Here is a 23,294-nt window from a genome sequence, read left to right on the forward strand (position 1 = left end):
CACAAAGGGTCTTAAAAATGAGTTGACTATTTTGAGAGGTGGTAGTAACTATTAAAACAAGAAAAAAATTCAATGAAGGTGGACTCTAAAATGTATGCCTTAAGAGCTTTGAGCAATGGTTCATCTTCAGTACTCTTCTAATGCAAGTTCTTTGAAGTCCATATTTTGGAGAAGGAAGTATGGAGGGAAATAAAAAATAAATGTCCAGTAAACATGGGCTCTGAAATTCATACCTTATGAGCTATGAGCTCTTGTTCAATAGAACAGATGTGCTTCACAGTAGGAAAGACCAATGTGTGCCCATAGCTCTTAATTAATGCATCGTACAGCCCATTTTATTGGACTTTTTTCTTGTTTTGATGGTTATTATCAGCTCTCAATATTTGGCACTTTTTTAACATCCTGTATATATCTTGCAAACAACTGCGAAGGTGCATAGCTTTTTTACCTTATGTTACAGTTTCTACCATTCCAATCACACTTGGAGTGTAGAAGAATAACGGATTTTGTGCCTCTCTGTGTGCTGTAGTTAGTCTAATTTTGACTTTTTGGTCCCTATGGGAGTGATACACAGGGGGCTGAGGTATAGTTCTAGAATCTCCACTTAATACTTGTTTTTTAATCTGTGTATGTAGGAGGATACAGTGCACACATTCATAGCTAGTATTCATGTCACTGATGAATCCTTTTCTATGGGCCTTATGTCATGGTTCAAGGCATATTTCTACATCAAAAGCTTCCTTTCCCAATGCTGGAGATATCATCAAAGGCTAAAAAGTCGAAGGTGACAGTTCCAAACTCAATCAGCAAGCCAAACTGTTTACATCCATCCAAGAAACACTCATGTTGTGATGTCAACAGCTATTGGGGCCATGCCAAGATGTGTTATTAAGCCTGTGATGAGGAAGAGTTGGTGCTGTTTATTTTGTTTAGCCCAGAACTTGTCTAGTTTCAATCCTTCTTCTTTCCTGTTAAATTATTTCTCTTTTGAATTACTATGTCTTCTCTGTACATCCTGGAACACTAACAGTTGGTTCTTGATAAAACTGAAATACTAGGGAAACAAACTTGTTGGTTTCCTGCTCCCATCACATGATCTACTTCGGCCAATTTATCTATGTTTCCCAGGCAACAGTTGCTTCTGTGTTCATTAAGTTGAGTGTTAATGCTTCTTTTTGTAGTTCCTAGGTGTACTTGATCACATGTAAAAGAGATTGTGTATACTCCTGCTGTAGCAAGTGGTAGTGGGTAGATACTTTTGCAATGACCAAATATTAATGCAACTTACTTGTTCATTTAAATATTGTTTAAATACTGTGTTCTTTTAGTACTCTGACCTGCTCAGATAACCACGAATGTTACAGCACCTGCTTCCAGGATTAGGAGGAGCATCAGCTCATGTTTGAAACTGCAATCTGGATGTGGTTTTAGGTGGTTTCTCACATCCCAGTAGGTGAATTTCAGATTGATGTCCTACATTGGATATATGCTATGCCAACATTTAAAACATTTCCTCACGCTTACAAATAGAATTTACTGTAGATTCTTACAGGTACAGTACGCTGATTCCATCCTAGAAAGTGGAAAAGGGCAAGGAGGGGGTGGGGGTGGGGGGGAGATGAACAGGAGAATGATGACCTTAGATGTTTATCCTCCTTAAATCCACAATCAGCTATCAGCAGCTTCGCACTCAGCTGTTTTTTAGGAATGATGGGAAAGCATTCCTTTTAGATGGTTCTCTTTCACTAGGTGCTCCAGACCTTTTAGGGTATAGTGCCTTATTTATCTTCCTGTCAGAGCAGCCATTTCTTCTGAAAGTAGTTCTTAAATGATTGGGCTCTTTCTCCACATACTGTGCTTCACAGATTCGTTTAGACCAGTCCATCAATGTTTCAATCACTTTTATTTTTTGCTTGGGAGGGTGACCGGAATTTTTTGAAGATACCTATCTATGTGAGTGGGTTTCCTGTGACTTTGTACCCTAAAGTTCTGTCAGGTTTTCTAAGTACCTTACATCCAAAAATTAAATTTGACTTATTTTCTCTTCTTTCATAGTGAGCTTTGTATTAGAAGTAATATAAGTCAGAAAATTTAGAAATTCTTATGGTATCCATGAGATCATGTAACAAAAGTATCAGCAATGTATGACATCAACAATCTGATGATCTGAAGGACAGTTTCTTCAAATGTTTCCATATAGCCACATCATCAGTTTGCCCATAGAATCTGTTGTCCCACTGCAAGCAAGATGAGGTGAGACAATGTTTAAAAGGGTCTGCCATTTCCTTTATGAGAACAGCTTCCAAATGTGACATTAATTAATTATGTAGAATCATGGTAAACAGTGACCCAGCATCAAAATTCAACCTGAATTATGTTTATTTTTCATTATAATAACCAGAATATTTAATATAAATATCATTTTTTCACACTAATGGCTTTAGGAGAATGGGCAAATGTTTGGCAATTCCATATTGTGACAATCAACAATGGGCTTTTGCTGGCTAGTTGATGTCTATTTTCGAACATTGGTCAATCTGGGTTTCAACATTTCTATGACACTCTCCCATCAGTCAAATAAACCTAGACCCATTTGTACAGTCTTTCATTGAACATATTAAAAGCCCCAAGTTTGTCCTATTTAGTATGGGTCCCACACACTTGAGCAGTATTCCAGGAAGAGACTGGCTGAATTTTTCTAATATTCTACCAATGACCTGAATTCTGCCATACCTACAGCTGAGCCCATCATTTCACTTCATACACCTACATATTGTCATGCAGTGGTATTTGTATGAGCTGACTGATTAAAAAATTTACGATTTAAACTACTTATATTCATGGTTTTGAGCCTGCAGGTAGACATAAGTTACTTCATAAGTACAGGCCATCTACATCAATATCTACATCCATACTCTGAAAAACTTGTAGAGTGCGTGGCAGATGGTACATGGGTCATTCTGAAAGTAAGTTTCAAATTAAAGACATGGCACCATGAATCTTTCCCTAACTGCCACCAACACTGAAACATTTGTCATAGCGTGCAATCTGTTTCAAGAAACTGCTCTGGTAAAACTCAGTGTTCTGCAATGCAAAGAATTAGTGCACAGCCTGCTCCACCTCAGCACTGATTTGAATTGACATCCCAAGAGTGTGGTTTTGACCTTCATCCCTCACACTCTGCCTTCTTTCTATGAACATGCAACACCAGTGACCAACTGTTTGGCAAAATGTGACCATTCGCAGGAGAGCTTCTGTAAAGCTTGGAAAGTAGGAGATGAGGTACTGGCAGAAGTAAGGCTGTGAGGACAGGGTGTGAGTCATGCTTGGGTAGCTCAGTTGGTAGAGCACTTGCCCGCAAAAGGCAAAGGTCCTGAGTTCGAGTCTCGGTCCAGCACACAGTTTTAACCTGCCAGGAAGTTTCATATCAGCACACACTCCACTGCAGAGTGAAAATCTCATTCTGGAAACATCAGTAGTCATTAGACATAGCGAGAGAGCAGAATGGGGCACTCCTTGGAACTCACAGACTTCGAACTTGGTCAGGAGATTGGGTGTCACTCGTGTCATTCATCTGTACGTGAGACTTCTAGACTCCTAAAAATCCCTAGGTCTACTGTTTCTGATGTGATAGTGAAGTGGAAATGTGAAAGGACATGTACAACACAAAAGCATACAGGCCGACCTCATCTGTTGACCGACAGTGACGGTTGACAGTTGAAGAGGGTTGTAATGTATAATAGTCAGACATCTATCCAGACCATCACACAGGAATTCCAAACTGCATCAGGATCCACTGCAAGTACTATGACAGTTAGGCAGGAGGTGAGAAAACTTGGATTTCATGGTCAAGAGGCTGCTCATAAGCCACACATCACACCAGTAAATGCCAAATAACACCTCACTTGGTGTAAGGAACATAAACATTGGACAACTGAACAGTGGAAAAATGTTGTGTGGAGTGACGAACCATGGTACACAATGTGGCAATCTGATGGCAGGGTGTGGGTATGATGAATGCCCAGTGAATATCCTCTGCCAGCGTGTGTAGTGCCAACAGTAAAATTCGGAGTCAGTGGTGTTGTGGTGCAGTCGTGTTTTTCATGGAGGGAGCTTGCACCCCTTGTTGTTTTGCATGGCACTATCACAGCACAGGCCTACACTGATGTTTTAAGCACCTTCTTGCTTCCCACTGTTGAAGAGCAATTAGTGGATGATGACTGCAACTTTAAACATGATCGAGCACCTGTTCATAATGCATGACCTGTGGCGGAGTGGTTACATGACAATAACATCCTATAATGGACTGGCCTGCACAGAGTCCTGACCTGAATCCTATAGAACACCTTTGTGATGTTTTGGAACACTGACTTCATGCCAGGCCTCACTGACTGACATCAATACCTCTCCTCAGTGCAGCATTCCATGAAGAATGGGCTACCATTCCCCAAGAAACCTTCCAGCACCTGATTGAATGTATGCCTGTGAGGGTGGAAGCTGTCATTCAGGCTAAGGGTGGGCCAACACCATATTGAATTCCAGTATTACCAACAGAGGGCACCACGATCTTGTATTGTACGTAATTTCAGCCAGGTGTCTGGATACTTTTGAGCACATAGTGTAGTATTTCATTATGGATAACTGCATCATCTGTGTGAAGTCTGACTGTTAATACTGCCTGCAAAGTCATTAATATACAATATGAACAACAGTGGTCCCAGCACCCTTCCCTGGGAAGCACTTGACATTACTTCCACATCTGTCGATGGCTCTCCATCCAAGATAACATGCTGCATCCTCCATACCAAGAAATCTTCAGTTCACACATAAATTTTGCTTGATACCTCATACAACTGTATTCTTAATAATCAGTATAGAAATCAAGAAATATTGCATCTGCCTAACCGAATTGATTCATACCTTTCAGTATATCATGTGAGAAAAGTCTGAGTTGGGTTTCATATGATCAAAGTTTCTGGAATACATGCTGGATTACATCGAGAAGGCCATTCTGTGAAAGATACGAAATTATACTTGAACTCAGAATATGTTCTTAGATTCTACAACAAATGAATGTTAAGGATATTGGATGGTAGTTTTGTTGATCACTTGTGCTACCCTTCTTGTAGACAGTTGTGATAAAGTCTTTTGTTTAGGGCTCTGCAGTAGATAAGAGGTTAACTCAGCTGCAAATTTCGTATAGAATCTGTTAGGGATACATCAGACCTTGGAGATTTGTTCAGTGTTAGTGATTTCAGCTGTTCCTCAACATAACTGATACTAATATCAGTGAAAAAAAAAATAAAACTTCACATTCTGGCACTGATGGCCTTATCAGGACAAATCAATCCTCTGCCAATGGCATCAGTGCTGGATGTGATATGGAAGAGTGCGGGCTCAGCACACTGTTCTCTCAGAAGTTGTCGTATTTCTTGACCTTGGAGCATTTCTTCTCACTCAAGTAGCTCCTCAGTTGGTATCATGAGGTGAAGTGCATGCACTCCTCTTTCAGTCCTCCCACCATGGAAAAATCCTTGGCAGTACTGAGAATTGACCCTGGGTCCTAAACATAGCAGCCAGAAATGCTGATCACTGAGCAAGAGTGGTGGATGGGTTTGCTACAGTAGTCATTCAAAGCTTCGCACATTGTGTTCTTGACTGCCAAACATGTTTTATTCAAGATCTCCTTATCTATAGCCCTATGTCTTGTTTTATACCTGTTATGCAGTAGTCTCCGTTTCTTCAACATTTTATTTGCCAGAGAGGTTCCTTCCATCACGAACTGTTATGCTAGGAACATATCTGTCAAATATTTATTGATGAACACATTATGATTTTTGCCACAGCCTTCATCAGAAAAAGAGAAACACAAACCATTCCTTCAACACGCAAGCACATGTCACGCACATGTGATCGCCAACTCCAGCAGCTCAACCTTCTCTGCCTGTCAAAGGAAAGATGCAAGTTTGACCTTAGTGCACAGGTGACAGGTACATTTGTTCTAACATGCACCACAATCTGCAGTTATTTGTGCCTTGTTCCCTACATAACTGCCACAATACCCTATTCATCATGCTGAATGAGTCCCCCAGGCATAAACACGGAGTACACCTGGTGTTACTTCCCATCCACTACTGTCATTTGCATAAGGGCAACAACAATATACCACATGTTTGACATTCCAATTATTAACAGATCCCTACCCCTTCATCTTTAACTCCTCTTGAAACAGGACACAGTAGATTTCACAACCGGTTAAGTGAGGCTCACTGACTCAATTTCGACATCTGTGGAAGAAAGAATCTTGAAGCTGTTGGTTAGAGTGATCAGTGTAACTCCCTAAGCACCTCAAAGCTGCATGTTAGGGGAATGAATATAACTCATCTGTACAGGTTATCTAGTCCTATCACTGACATGCAACTCATAGTGAAGTGGATGACTAGTGATAGAGCCCATAAATCCTGCAGAGGAACCCACACTAGAGATACCTTTGGTTTCACTAGAGATACCTTTGGTTTCTCTTGAGAGCTATCCCAACACACACATTTGCAGCAGTTTCCTGTCATTTTACATTAGTCACCTGCTTACGAACATCAACTAAATCATCTTGTGTTCAAGAACAGCTTTCACAGTGGGACAGTATTGTGGATGGCGCAATGTTTCACAGAACAGTAAACAAATAACTTTAAAACAAGCTTGCTGAGTCTCTTGTAATTTCTAGGCCTGTAGAGACTTTCTGCTGATGTGGCAACTATGTTTCAATTAAATGTAGAGTTTAAAAAAATTGTAAGTAATTACCTTAACAGTAGCACACATGCAGAGACCATAGAATATGCTGTCAATGTTCCTATTGATAGCATGCTAACTAGCTGATCCACATTGAAGATGAGTGCCATAAAAGCTGAAATAAAATGAAAACATTTTACATTTAATAAAGAAATGCAGAAGGCTCAAGTGAATGTAATATAACAGTGCTAATCTGAGAAAAAACCCTTAGCACTATGGACACTTAGGCTTCTAAAAATAATTGAACATTTTTCTTTCTTGAAGCACTTGTGTGGCCTATAATAAATGGTTTGCCTGCCTGTTATGGTCAAATGGCACCAATAAAACATCCCAGTCAATTAGATTTAGCTAAGAGGGAAACAGGACAGTTTCATATTACTCATAACTGTTGGCTCATACAATACTCACAAAGAAATTATTGGAAAAAACAACAGGAATAAATTTTCTTAGTGTATACTATAGGAGATAAATTCAATTATTTTCTCAAAATATTCTTACAATAAGATAAATCCAGTTTTTCTTTATGAGCAGTCAGGGGCAGTTACAGCGGATCCCAAGAACACATGTTAACATCTGTGGTTGAGCAGTTTTTGCCAGACATGTAATATATATTTCATGTAGAGCAATTGTTTTAATCAATGCAAATTTGTTGTACTACAAACAATACTGCAAAAATTTTCAGTGTCTTCTAAAAAAAGCAAAACCTGTGAACTACGCACAAAAGTTCCATGATCAGATAAAAGACACTTCAGAACCTTGTGAAATATGAAACAAAGAAACCCTGTAGGGAAATGATATTCAGATTCTTGATGACAACACACTGCCGGAGAAAAAATTAGTACACCTGGAAAAATGATATTGATTCTGATTTGATGGTGGCATATGTCACCTGGGGGTAACAGATGTACTGATAATGGTTTCAACATCATTCACCACCAGATAGAATAGTGGCATAGTTACCAGAGCACCATCTATGTCCACCTTTTAATAGGGAATGCTCATAGCCAGAGGCTCAATTTGGTGCAAATGTGTGAAGCAAGCAGTCAACAGTACCACAGAGGCACATTCATGCTTCCCGCAGTCAACTGAGTGAGCTCCAAAAGTGTCAAATTGTGGACTTTTGAGTGGTGGAATGGTCCTTTTGAAGAATTGCCACACATGTTGGACATGCTGCTTCAGCTGGCAATGATGCTGATATCAGTGGATATATGAATATTCTCACACTCATAGACAAGGTTCTGCATGTCCACACAGCCCAGATGCCTACCAGGACCATCATATTGTAAGATCAGCAGTGGCTCATTTTACAGCTTCCACATCACAAAGAAGAGGGCTGATGAAGCATCAGCACCAACTGTTGTGAACCAGTTATTGGCAGGTGAGCACACCTCTAGCCGATCTTCCACTCATGCCATAGCATCGACTTGCACAAGCTCAAGTAGTATACTGTCAGAAGATCACTTGAAAAATTGAATGGTGTGCTATGGTCTTCAGTGATGAAAGCAGACTCTCCCTGCATGCAAGTGATGGTTGTTCATGTGTATAACACAGACCTGGTGAACACTGTTTTGTAAAGTGCATCTGGTCAAGACACACCAGCCCCACCCTAAGTCTTATGGTCTAGAATGTGATAAGTTACAGCTTTCATTCAGCTTTGGTGTTTCTGGATGGGATGCTAACCAGTGCTCAGTATGTGCAGAATGTTGTTAAACCCCTTCATTTCCCATGTTTCCAACAGAAAGGTGATGTGTTGTTCTAAGAGGATAATTCTCACCCACACACTGCCCATGAAACTCAACATGCTCTGGAAGATGCGCAGCAACTTCCCTGGCCTGTATGGTCTCCAAATTTATCTCCAGTTGAGCATAAGTTGGGTATGATGGAATGAGAAGTGACTTATGAGACTCGTCAATCAACAATTCTTATAGTATTTCATCAACTGGGCAAGCAGGCACAGCATAACATATTCCAGGACAGTATTTGTCATCTGTACAATTGACTGGATGCCAGAGTCAGTTCCTACATTACTGCCCATAAACGTACCAATGTGGGTGTTTCAGCATTGGTCAATACCCAGTACCTCAGAACCACTTGCACTATTAAGCTATAAAAGTAATCGTTTCATATACTCCATATGCACTGTTGCAACAACAAATCTTGAGTGAATTGGAACTTATTAATAAAATTAGTCACTAGATTGAGAATTTCTTGGTAAGGAGTACACAATATCTTACTAATTTTTTCTGCCAGTTTATGAGCAGAACAGATGATATTATATTCAAATTATCAGTCATTAAGTTACATGAATTCTTCCTAACAGTAGCAGAAAACAAGAACAAGAAATGGGTCATTGAAAGCAGATTCATTAGATTAAGTTAGTCAGGTGTTGGATGCTTCATAAACAGACATTACTGTTGTCAATTCTGGCATGAAAGAGGTTATAAAGATCATTAGGTCACTGTAAAGCAGTAATTCTTTTTGTTGTAATGGTCCTGAAATAAAATTATGGAATTTTTTTTTCTGATTTGATTGTACCCAGCCTTCTTGTTACCTTTCTCACAATTATCAGTATGGGTAGATTATCACTAATCATAAGTTGTTACCAGTACAGTTCACAGAAGTATCCACTGCTTATGCCTTTTAATGTATAATGTTCGATGTACCTGAAGGCTCGCCTTCATGAAGGCTGAGATTAAATCTGAACAGTTTTGTTGACAGTTTCTATATACATTTACCTCTTTCATAACAAATTTACAAGTTTTATGAAGGAAATGGAGGAGTTCATCAAATAAAGCCAAATTACTTCTTATGAAAAGGTTTCCTGCATTGCACAGTGCTACTCTGTGATGCTGGGTGAGCACAAGGAGTGATGTACCATCTGTATAAGGTAGTTAGCATTGGTGTATAACTTCAATATGCTAGGAGAGAATGGACAGAAGTCCATACCTTATAGCACTTCCATCTCATCTTCTTGCAAGAGAAAATCTCTCTCTCTCTCTCTAATGTTCATTCCTGAGCTTGGTTAAAAGGTGGTGGCCTAACCACCTTGATAACATATTCCTCTCCTAACACTGGTTCTTGAAGCTCTTTAACTCTCTCCCATGGGTCAAGCAAACCAGTCACCATTCATGTTGCCATCCTTTCACTATTTCAGTACCCCTGGTAGTCCTATTTGGAATGAATTCCATATAGTTGGAATGAATCAAATATATTTCAGCAATATTCTAGGAGTGGGTTCCTCAAGTGATTTGTAAGTAATTTTTGTTGTAAACTGATTGCATTTTACCCGTATCCTACCAATGAATCAAAACCTGCCATCTGCTTTACCTATAACTGGGCTTAAGTAATGATCCAGTTTCATAGGCACATACATCATTACACCCAAGTACTTCCATAAAATGACTGATTCTCTCGTCTCATAGAATCAGGTATACTGTTGGTGGCCTGTGTCTTCCCAACAGGATATTTTGATGTCATGACTCAGCGTCTTCATAAGTTGAAGATGAAGATACCAAGTTACAACATCAAAATCTCATACGATAATGAATGCTGGGAAAGTCTAAGAAATTATTATGACTGATCCTAAGTATGACAGATTAACATTATAGGCATAGGGTACTTCTTTCCTGTGTTTTGTGAAGTGCATAATTTTAGACTTGTTTATATTTAAAGCAAGTTACCAATTTCTGCACCACTTTGAAATCTTATCGAGATCTGAGTGTTTGTGCAGTTTCTTCCTGACAATACTTCATTATAGATAACTACATCCTCTGAAAAAATTCTCATGTTACTATTAATATGGTCTGCCAGGTCATTATTATACAAAATGAATTGCAAGAGCCGCAGTGCTCTTCCCTGTGCCATATTTGAAGTATCTTCTATGTAAGTTCTTTACTTCCTACCCAAGAAAACATATTGTGTGCTCCTTACCAAGAAATTCCCAGTCTAGTGACTAATTTTGTTTAGTATCCTGATAGTGTCCTTTTAATTTTGGATTAAAATAGATCTATCGTCCTGGAACAACACATTTAAATCTCAAATATTACTCATTCTTTGTCTCAGCTTCCTCATTATGACCCACTGTAAAGGAAAAATGGATTCATAATATTGTAAAAATATGTTTAGGAAAGAATTGTTTTTCTCATCAGTGGTAAACTTTATTCCATTATTTGTTCGCAAATTCTCTGTGAACTGTGTTGTGGCAATGTCAATCAGACAGTGCACCACAACATGCACAAAAGAAGAAAATTGGGGTACAAAAGAATAATCTTTGCCATTGTCAGCATAATAACTCATGTTTAGTCTCTTATATTTGTTCTTTTAGTGTATATTTTGGAGCTAGAAATAAGTAGTCTTTTGAAGTAACCCTCCATATTCTTCTGTAGCAAATACATGTATGGTGAGTTCAGATAGATGTGATCCCAAAAAGAAAGAAATAGAGAAACATGTATCATTGGAAGAAATGGATTTTCCGATCCATATATCAGCAGCAGGAGTTAAAATGGAACATGGTTTTTCACCAGACTCAGGATGACTCAGGATCCTTGATGGCTAATTTGCCACCAACAGTAACCATAGAGAATAATGTCCAAGAGGGGAATGTAAATGTCTGAAGCAGTGATGTTAAGCTTGCTTCCATCATTCTAGATCATGAAACTGCAGCTTTGGTTTATGCAGGCTGATTTTATTTTTCAGCAATGAAAAGTGTTTGCAAAATGTGTTAAATTCAATATAATATGGAAGGTATAGAAGAGGTAGTTGATGCCTTGGGACAACAAAGCTATGGTACACTCAAGGAGGCACTCATACAGCCACCTCCTTTATTGCGGAGATATGTTTGTGAAATTTTTTTTCAGATGACAGTATGGGACTCAACAGCAGATACTTAGAATACTTTGTACTTTGGTGAGACTGGATCTTTTTCCTGAACAAACCTTATGGGTGCTGTGGTTGGGAAAAATTCTGGCCAACATCCCAACTGTTGTAGTGACGCAGACAAATACGCCGTAACAGGACAGCAGACATTGTCACAAACAATTTAGAGCTGGCCTCTATATGGGGAACAGTCAGTGCTATGTGAGAGGAGGGGCCTGAGGCAGACATGGAAACTGTCAAGAACAGTACGAACCCCGTAACAGACATGAGGAATTCACAATTACGATGCATGCCAACCAGATACACAATGGAGCAGCTAGCAGTACAAGTGGCCTAGCTCAATATGCAGGCAGCAACCCATCAGCAACAGGTACATAGTTACAGCTGGAAGAAGTGCAAGGACATTGAAACACAATCTTCAATGGGAGACAATGGTGCTGGTATCACAAACGTTTTGGGAACCTTGTTCGCCAATGCCCTCAACCCTGCAATTACCCAAACTGCAAAGACAGGTGTAAAGAGCACAAAAACTTGTGATCAACCACATAGGCACTAGGAACAGTATACAATATGTGTAAGTACTAATGCAATGCTGACATCAAACAATACTTGTCAATGATTGTTTGTGCACCACTATGCTTTGGGTGAGAAATTTCTGGTGGACACATGGTCAGAAATCAGTGTCTACCCAAGAAAGTCTAAAGACACAATAAGAGCAACCACACAACATGTATTAACAGCAGCCGGCAATTCCAGAATTTTGGCATATAGTGGGAGATGATCGTAATTACAACTGAACCAAAATTTTCACACATCATGGACTTCTATAGTTGCAGATGTGCCTGATCCTACAATAGCTGCAGATTTTCTGTACAATTATCATCTCATGCCAGATTTAGTCAACTGTCAATTGGTGCCATTTCATAGAGGAGAAAAATTGTCTACAACAGCTTCCAAGTCGGGTTTTCATACAGCGCAAGCTGCCCATGACTTGCCAAACAAAGATGCCTGGTACCCCTTCTGAATCATCTGAATAGGGATTCAATGCTGCATTATCTGCAGTGATGTGTGGTGCACATGGGTTAGGGTGTATACGACCCGGGACAACCGGGAGATCCGGGAAAAACCTGGGAATTTTTTCATCCGGGAGAAAACCGGGAAAAACCCGGGAACTGTTTAGAATTCCGGGAATTTTTCTTTGTTTTAGTTTTCAATTAAATTTTTGTGATTTTGACTGGTAAGAACCAATATTCTAACAAAGGACATTACTGCATCCCACTACTGCAGAATAATGGTGCAGCAACAAAACATGAACGAGAGAAAAAAAAACAAAAATAAAAAAGTTACAAAGGAAATGAGCCGTATACAACAAAACAGTGCTCATACAAGCGTCTACCAACAGCAAAGTCTATCAAACGCTTTAGGAAGACTATGCAATGCTTTGTAACAACAAATTGCCTCTGATAAGCGTGACATGATAACTGATTAAATTAGATTCGTTTGAGCAGTTGCAGGCGGGATCTTGTGCATTCGCAGTTGAGTCGCGTATGAGTAGTACCTTCTCCCGCTTCTGGTTACAGAAGTGTGGCTGGGCATCACTTCTTAATATTGCCCCAATTCGAAAATTGGGGCTGATGCACAGAGCAGTCTGAGTTGTGGTGGGGAAGTGGGTCGTCGTGACGTGACCTGTGTTCACATTCAGTGATTTTGTTGTTTCCTTTTCATTTATTGCTCTCACGCTAAACAATAACTAAACGGATTTTTGTGGCAGTGAGCTATCAAATCAATTAAAATAGTTCACATAATTACGGAAGGCTAAAATATGTTTTTAGTTTCAGATTTTATTTCCACCTTTCTGACAGTCAAGCATTAATTGCCTTACAGAACAATGAAGTTATTTTTGCTGGTTTTTATTAATCTTTTCTGCTGAGACAGTCAATTTATTTGAAGCGAAGTGTTTGATTTCACACTATTGGCTAGTTTCAACTTTTCGCTGTATTTCAAGTGCACGTATGGCATATGCCATATTGAACCAAACATGAGATAATATAGTACTGGTACTTCAAGAAAAATTGGGCAACGGCCTTGCCACAGTGGATACACCGGTTCCTGTGCGATCACCGAAGTTAAGCGCTGTTGGGCATGGCCAGCGCTTGGATGGGTGACCATCCGGCTGCCATGTGCTGTTGCCATTTTTCGGGGTGCACTCAGCCTCGTGATGCCAATTGAGGAGCTACTCGACTGAATAGTAGTGGCTCCGGTCAAAGAAAACCATCATAACGACCGGGAGAGCGGTGTGCTGACCACACGCAACTCCTATCCGCATCCTCACCTGAGGATGACATGGCGGTCAGATGGTCCAGATGGGCCACTTGTGGCCTGAAGACGGAGTGCTTACTCCATGAAAATTTACATACGATTGTGCATTTGAAGCCAAATTATGCATTTTAGTATGGTTCATGAAATTCCGACGCTTTTGAAGTATCCTCTTTTGTCTTGTTCCTTTTATGACACAATGTAAGATCTTTAAATGTTTTACACGTACGAACATAAGGGCTTCCTGCGTCATCGTAGCTGTTCAAGCGTGATGACGCCTATTATCTGGCGCTCTGTTGCAACTGCTGAACCGAACCTATGTCTAACAGGTCGCGGGAAAATATTGCGAATGGTGTTTTGAAAAGCGCTACATTCAAAGCAGATTTACTTATATGCAAGATGAACTATATGTGAGAATGTACAATGAATTTCTTAAATCACAAAGCGTTTCACTCTCATTTAAAAGTCAACTCCTTCAGGACAACCATTTAGAAGAATTTAGAGTCCAGAAGATCAGACATTTACGTCGTTATTAAAAATTTTACTGGTACATTTGTGTGATGTCTCTTAAAGTGTAACACGTGCAAAAAAGATCAACATATGCGGAAACTTAGCTTCTCTTCCAGCTTATTAAGCTTCGAGACCAATATTATATGTGAGTGCTATGTATATTTATTTAAACCCTTAACTTTCGTTATTTGTGTGTTCGCGATACTTAAGAGTGATATTGCTATTGGCTGATTACATCACGTGTCCTATGGTGTCATCAGCTGGCGAGATCACGCTTACAAAAGCGTATCACAATCTCGATTTCAGTGCTTCGGGAAGTGCCATGTGGTGTTTGGTGGAATTCAAATTTATACCTTCATAATACGAAAATATGCAGCGTACATGTTGCTGCACATCAAAGGTGTTTTTCCCCCCTGAGATTCATTTTCAAAAGTGCTGGGAAATTCTACGTCAGTATATAAAACAATAAACATTCAAAGGATTGTGATTCTTGAGTTTCTCCCGGCGTATTTGATAGTCAAAATATCCACGGGTGTGCTGCCGGTCTATAGTGTCCAACGGGCACAATATTTCGGCGATCATACATGTCGCCATCATCAGGTGAACTGACGGACTGAGCTCCTGTGAACATGCCGGCACGGAGATCCGTACGCTATGGCTTCTCAGAGGGAACTGGGTTCGGTCGCGGCGGCGGCCGATTTAAATACCCTCCGCCCGCGGCGCGCTCCCTCCGCCGTCCGCGCCCCGCGCCACGGTCGCGCGGTGGAACAGATTGCGACGGCGTCTGAGATGACGTCGGAGTGATGGCTCTGTCCGCCGTGGTCGTCACAACTATACGTTTGCTCGATTTACTCTTTATTAACCCGATCGCTGGTTCCCAAGCCTTGCTAAGATTATAGCCACAGTCACGGTTTATGAGGTCGTCATTGGTGTGAATTTCGATGGCCTCTCTAACAACGCTGTCCCAGTATCTCGACGTCTGTACCAGAATCCTCGTGCGGTCATATTCCATGGCGTGATTTTCCGACAAAGGATTGATGAGTTTTACAGTGCCGAGGAAGAGTATAATGTCACTTAACATAGAAAAAGTGTACTTTCGCCCGGGAGAAAGTGTATTTTTAAACGGGAAAAATCCGGGAATTTTTTTTCCTTGTCCACGTATACACCCTGTGGGTACACCACACAAGAAGATCACAAGAAGGTGCTACAATTTGGTTATGGTAGGCAACCTTACAACACTAACCAAGGATGGCCATTTCACAATTTATTGCCCAACTTCCTAGCATTTACAGAGTCTGCAAGTGGCATTAGGAAATGCAAGCATTTCACACAGCATCACATCTGTACGACTTGAGGGCAGCCTGTCTCCTGTCAACTGCAGTGCCTGGCTCCAAATAAGCTGCTCGCAGTGGAGGTAGAGTTTGAACGGCTGCTAAAAACAGGTATTTAAACTAGATCTAACAGTACATGGGGATTACCAACTCATATCATTCCAAAGGAAGATAAAGCCAGGAGGATATACAGAGCACTCACAGCATGCAAAATTCTGGATGAGTACCCCATTCTGAATGTCACAGACTTCAACAATACCACTAGTTGCTCGACAGTATTTAGTGTGACAGATTGTACAAAAGCATATTCTCATATGCCCATAGCATCAGCGGATCTTTAAGAAACAATAGCCACCATGTCCTTCAGACTTTTCAAATACCATTTCATGCCAGTTGGCCTCAGGAATGCTACACAGATTTGGCAGACGTTCATGCACAAAGTGCTGTTGGAGTTACCATTTGTGTTTTGTTACATGGATGACATTTTAATATTCTCTGCTTCAGTAGATCAGTATACAGACCAGCTTTTCCACAGGCTGCAAGATTACAGCATCATCATTAATGATGTGATGTGTCCTGGGAAGAGTGAAGCTTGTTTCCTGGAATACTTAGTTTCAGAGACAGGGTTGGCACTATTACATGAACGGGTCAAAGCAGTGCAGTAAATACCTCTTCCCAGTAAGCACGAAGGCCTTTCGAGATCTTTTGGCATGCTATCTGCCTAGTCTAGCAGTAACCCAGGAACTGCTCACAAGTAGCTCATCAGAAGGATACTACAGGCTACTGAAAGATTCCTTGGGCTTCCGAGGACATTCAAAACAGGCATTCCTGTGGCTGTTATGGTAGATGCTAGCCAGATAGTGGTAGGTGCAATGTTGCAACAAAAGTTAGATGGGAAGTGGCAGCCACTTGCAGTCTCCTCTAAGAATTTGATGCAACAACAACAAAAATGGAGCAGTATCGAACATCAACCATGTACCTGGCAGGCTAACATTCTCACACAGCCACAGAGGGGACATATTTGACAGTCTTCATGGACTACAAGCCCCTGGTTGCTATTTTCCAATGAAGCATGGAGCTTACATCACTGCATCAGTACAGGCATGTTGAATATATAACTCAATTCACAACAGACATGTGGCACATAGCAGGAAAGGGGAATATGGTAGCAGATTGTCTGTCCTGGAACTGTGCCGGTTTATGATCTATTCACTGGGACAAGTTAGCATCAGAGCAGCATGTTGATCCTTTTTTACACTGTCTTCTCCATGATGGAAACTTGGGATTATGACAGATGAGTACCACTTACAGAGGTCTCAGAAGGAATTTGGCATGATGCGAGAAGTCAGCAATGGCCTTAAATTATAGAACCATGTTACTGGCAACTTTTTGAAGCACCACACAATCTAAAACACCCAGGCGTGCAAGCTACAGCTAAGATGGTCACTGCCAGAGTGGTGTAGGCCAAGATGCAAAGAGATTGTCAGGTGTGGGCAAGCATGTGCTTAACGTGTCAGTGAAACAAGGTTGGAAAGCATGTGTCCACACTGATTGCTCAATTTCCAATATCTGCAGGCAGGTTTTCATATCCCCATGTGGACATTGTTGGCCCATTGTAGAGCTCTATGGGACAACAATATCTGTTAATGATCATCGATCATTTTGCAAGGTGGCCAGAAGTCACAATACCTACTGACATATTGGCAGAGTCAGTGGCAGAAGAACTGGTGCACATAAGGTTCTCCATGTTCAGCCAGCCACATGATATTACTACATATTGTGAAAGGCAATTTGAGAGCCAGCTATCATCAAGCTCCTGTTATTGTTTGGCTGGAACTATCTGTACATGACAAGCTATCATCCCACCAGTAACAACATGGTGGAATGCTTCCACTGCACACTCAAGATGTTGCTAATGCATAGTCCATCAGAGTGGGCAGAAGCACTCTCCCTAGTCTTATTGGGATTACCCAAGGCAATAGAGGAGGATATTTAATGCTCTCCAGCACAATTAGTTTGCAGTGAACAATTGTGGGTTCCAAGGGAATTAATCTCGTCTGACTCCACACAGAAAAGTGAACCACAGTTTTGTACACATTTTGCACAATGGCTCAATAATAAAATGAGGAACATTTAATCAACCAGCCTCACCAGATATGCCAAATGGTAGGTATTAGTGCTCAAGGACTTAGAAAACATGTCCCATGTGTGACTTTCCCTGACTGATTTCACCATACACTGGCCCTTACAAAGTGATAGAAAGAGCCTGCCACATCTTCAAAATTGATAGAGGTGGGAGACAAAAAACAGTTTCTATCAAGGGATTCGAACTAGCATGCATGGAAGGAGGTATCTTCTTACACACATTGAGACTTTGTTTTCTGAGCATTTGTGAGACAGAAGTAAATAGTTATCTGAAGTAACCCTTTGCATTCTTCTGCAACAAATACATAAATGGCAAATTCTCAAAGTGTAAATGAATCAGCATTTACAATTCTGTGAAACTGAGTGTTTCCTTTCTTGGTTTAATAGCTAAACCATTTATTTTTTAGCTCGCATCTATTTCATGCAAGACAGTTGGATTTACAAATAAATTATAAGCTGTTGTTGCACTATGTCATTCCGTCACTGCTGAAAATGTAATTGTGCAGATCCAATCAAAGCTAGACATCAGCAACTCTATCTGCCCTTGATCAGTGCTATCCAAGATGAAATAAATACTGGAATTTCCACATGCAATACTTCCTTCCCAGTTATTTCAACTCTTATTTAATAGAAAGCAGTCTAAATGACAGTAATTTTATTTATTTTTGATTCTGGTAACTGGTTTCCATACACAAGACCACCTTCATCTTGTAGACAAAAACTAGTTACTGGAATTAAAAATAAATAAGTTAGTGCAATTTTGACTATTTTTTATTAAAATTGTACATATGATACAGTGGATCAAAACTGATATAAAGAATAATGTCTTATTGGACCTCCCTATTTCCTTTCTTTGTCATCAACCTTCTGACTGGTGTGTAGTGGCCCACCATGAATAAATTAGAGGCCACATGTCCTGTGAATACACATTAGGCCTCATGCTGTTGATCATTGGTGATTCTTCCTTTTTTTATAGGTAGGTTCCTATGCCAAAGGCAAGAGATTGTCCACACGTCCATCCTCTTTGACAGCACCATTGGCAAAAGTAGTGTGAATCTTCATACCGGAAGCCTTCAGCCATCATTGCTGATGGTTCTTATTCAAAATTTAAGGAGTGGCTTGATATGGATCTGAGACCTAGAACATTTTTATTATCAGTCAAAGATGCTACCCCTAGAACACAGGTCAAAGTTTAAAACACTTCTGTTTATGGCCTGTAGGTTGACAGAAGTGTTCTCTAGCATGCTTCAAAATCTATTAATGAAGTACTGCACTTGAAGAACTGTTCAATGTGGCTTAATTTAGGTACAGTGACAATGACTTTATTTGACTTTTTTGTGTATATAGTCACTCCCTGTTTCCTTACATTAGGCCTAACTTGTATTGTATAATGGAATATTAACTTTTATCTATCAATGGATATTTGTTAAATTTTTATGACCTCCAGATGATGTTCTGTTATGAACAGTCCATCTGTAAAAGTACCTTTAGATTTTAATTACCTGCATTGATATATGATGATCCACTTTCTTACTTAATAAGCTTGCTATGTTCTGAAGAAAAAATCTAAATGCATCACAGTTGTCACCTTTTGTGCAACTTGAGCTGCCTTTTTTCTGCTGGTTGTTGCAACTGTGACTATAATTATTCAGCAGCTCTATCATTCAGAAAAGTTTTCTCCATAAAACGCCTAATGAAAATATTCAAGATTATGAAACCTGACAGACATTGCCTTTTTTTCCCACACTGAATGCTTCTGGACATTAATTGTGCAAGTGCTGTTGCTGCAATTGGCAGGTAGGGTATACATGGCCTTCATGAGAGGAAGAGAGGGAAAGATAGGTCGGCTGACCTTACAGAAAATGTATGGATGGGCCACCATCACACAGAATCAGCGTTCAAGCAAGCTGTTATGAAAGAAGTTAAAATAACAGAAGAGTTGTAAAAATACTTAAGAATACAAGGAAAAGTAAGGTTAGCTTATTTCATCAGAATATTAGAGGACTGATACCTTTTTTTATGTTAGAGTAAGCCTTCAGACACCCCATTATGAAAGAATTTAAAACAACAAAAGAGTTACACAAAATGCTTAAGAATGTACAGAAAAGTAAGGTTAGCTTATTTCACCAGAAAATTAGAGGACTGATAATCAGGTAGAAGAACTTCTTCGCTGTTTAGAATATCTGAGCAGCATGTAACCACAAGGCTAGAGAAGTTAAATATAAAAGATTACACTCTAGAAGATTACTTTTGTAGAACTAATATGGAAACAGGAGGAGTTGTTACACTTATTAAAGCAGTACACAAGTTTAGAAACATTGAGATAGGTAGATTTTGTAGTGATCAACACACAGAACTGTGTGCTTGTGAATTAATGTTGAACAATAGTTCACTCTTAATAGTAACTGTATACACATACCCATTGAGATAAGTAGATTTTGTAGTGATCAACACACAGAATTGTGCGCTCATGAATTAAAATTGAACAATAGTTCACTTTTAATTGTAACAGTATATAGATACCCAGTGGAAAATTTTGAATTGCTTGTCAGAAGTTTGGATTCCTTAGTAAGCTATCTATCAGGTAGCAGCCAACAGTTAATAGTCTGTGGTGGTTTCAGTGTATATTTTCTGAAGGATCATGCTAGGAAAAATGATCTGGAAGCCTTATTTGGATCCTACAATTTGATCTCAGTAATTAACTTTCCAACACAGGTATATAAAGATGGTTGTACCCTAATAATAATGTTTTCTTTGATGAAGCTGAAAGCAAGGGAATAACCATACATCGAGTAATAAATGTTGTCTCTCATGATGGTGCACAGTTAGGATAAATGAGATGGTGCCTTACAACATAGATACTCCTCAGTGGAAATCATTTATAATAATTAATGAGCCCAGAACAAATGTTCTTAAGAATATTTTATAAGAGATGACCTCAGATGAAATTGATAATGAACCAATTGCTGACACAAAATATGATCTATTCCATGATAAATTCATATCATTATTTGAACATAGCTTTCCACATAAGCTGACATTTAAGTTGCTGTGTAAAAATCCTTGGAGCACTAGAGGGATGAAAGTATCTTGTGAAAGAAAAAGAGAATTGGGTCTGTTTGCAGGAACAAGTAAAAATCCTGCACTAGTTGCACACTACCAAATTACTAAGAAAAGTTATTAAAAATCAAGGGACATGCACATTATGTCAGAAATCAATAATTCTGACAACAGTCTTAGGGTATATGGAATGTCGTGAAACTAGAGATATGATAACAGGATAACACAACTATTGATTGAAATGGAAAGGCAATAAATAATGAGCCACAGGTAGCAAATGAATTTAATAACCATTTCTTTCATAGAGTAGAAAATATATGGACAAACAGATCAAGAGAAAATGCACACCAGCATACTGAAAACGCAATGCTCATAAAATTCAACCACACCAATATATCACCAAATTCTATCCCCCTGCCCCCCCCCCCCCCCCAAAAAAAACTATATATATTCCCTCAATAATAAAAGTTCATATGAATGTGATGGTGTTTCCCACAGAGTACTAAATATCTGTTCCCATGTAATATAAGCTGTGTCTTTTCTGAAACACATAATGCATCACTTACTCATGGCATTTTCCCAGAGAGACTGAAATATGTCATTCTTAAACCCCTCCATACTAAAGCTGATAGGAGGGAAATTCATAATTACCAGTCTGTTTCACTGCTGACATCATTTCCAAAGTTTTTGAGTAGGTGATGTATCTGGAATAGTATCCCATCTGAGCCACAATGATATCCTCAGTAAATCACCGTTTGCATGTCAGAAGAGTTGCTCTACTGAAAATGCCATTTACACATTTACTCAATAAATTTTACAAGCAATAAATAACAAAATAGCACCAGTTTCTATTTTCTCTGACCTATCTAAGGCATTTTACTGTGTAAACCACAATACCCTCCTAGATAAACTGTGGTTTTATAGAGTAATGGTACAGCCAAGTGATCGATTTCATATCTAACCAAAATAACACAGACGTTTGTACTTAGTAATGCTACTGATGTAATCAGGGGAGATTTATTTGACTGGAGAGACACCATGACTGGTGTTCCCCAAGGCTCAGTCTTAGGTCCACCATTGTTCCTTGTATTTGTAAATGATCTGCCAACTAACATACAACAAGCAGAATTACTTCTTTTTGCAGATGACAGTAGTACTGTAATTAATCAAAGCGAATGAACAGCAGCAGAAGAAATGGTAAACAAAACTAGTTAATGTGCTATTGGATGATGAAGGGGTGTGCTCCTTTGTAGCTGGTTCTTAGGGGTGGTGGGAACCAATAATGCCATATGGAGTAATGTTCTGGAGTAACACATCCTCAAGGGAAAAGCCTTCATTATTTGAAAATGTGCTGTGTGAATAATATGTGGTGCTCACCCACAATCATCTTGTAAACGTCTGTTTAAGGAGTTGGGCGTCAGGCAGTCAGCTTCAAATGTTGCTTCTCTATATTTTCTCAATAACATTTCTCAAAAAAAAAACCCATTGCCTTCCCTCCAGGGATTCCCATTTGAGTTCCCAAAGCATCTATGTAACATTTACATCTTGCTCAAACCAACTGGTACCAAATCTAGCAAACCGCCTCTGATTTGCTTCGATGTCTTCATTCAATCCAACCTGGTATGGATCCCAAACACTTAAGCAGTACTCAAGAATAGATCACACCAGCATCCTATATGCAGTCTCCTTTACAGGTAAATCACTCTTTCCTAAAATTCTCCCTATAAACCAAAGTTGACAATTCACCTTCCCTACCTTAGTTCTCAAATGCTCGTTCCATTTCATATCGCTTTGTGACATTATGCCAAGATATTTAAATGACTTGACTGTGTCAAGCAGGACACTAGTATACTGTATCCAAACATTACAGGTTTAATCTTCCTACTCATCCACATTAACTGATATTTTTCCACATTTAGAGCTAGCCACCATTCATAACACCAACTGGAAATTTTGTTGAAGTCACCTTGTATCTTCCTATAGTCATTCAACTTTGACACCTTACAATCCACCACAGCATTATCAGCAAACAACGGCAGATTGCTGCCCATCCTGTCTACCAAATCATGTATGTATATAGAGAACAACACTGGTCCTAACACACTTCCCTGGACCACTCCTGATGACATCCTTGTCTCTGATGAACATTCGCCATCGAGGAAAACATACTGGGTACTATCACACTCGTGTCCAAAATTAAAGCAACAAAGTGCTATTTCTCCATCCTGTGTCTAATTCATGATGCAGTCATACAAACTGGCAACAGATATC

At 39.5% G+C, this 23,294-nt stretch overlaps 1 protein-coding gene and 1 pseudogene across 1 annotated transcript in view; one reads left to right on the top strand and one right to left on the bottom strand.

Annotated features, from left to right (window-relative positions):
• The window catches only part of LOC124605819 (cationic amino acid transporter 3-like), a 122,236-nt gene that overhangs the window by 23,520 nt on the left and 75,422 nt on the right, over positions 1 to 23,294 (bottom strand). The window contains exon 10 of the mRNA XM_047137735.1: positions 6,799 to 6,901. Within this exon, the coding sequence (XP_046993691.1) occupies positions 6,799 to 6,901 (103 nt within the window). The remainder of the gene's footprint in view (positions 1 to 6,798; positions 6,902 to 23,294) is intronic.
• LOC124608112 lies at positions 13,737 to 13,853 on the top strand (annotated as a pseudogene).

This window comes from Schistocerca americana, chromosome 3, assembly GCF_021461395.2.
Source record: "Schistocerca americana isolate TAMUIC-IGC-003095 chromosome 3, iqSchAmer2.1, whole genome shotgun sequence".
NCBI classification, from domain to species: domain Eukaryota; kingdom Metazoa; phylum Arthropoda; class Insecta; order Orthoptera; family Acrididae; genus Schistocerca; species Schistocerca americana.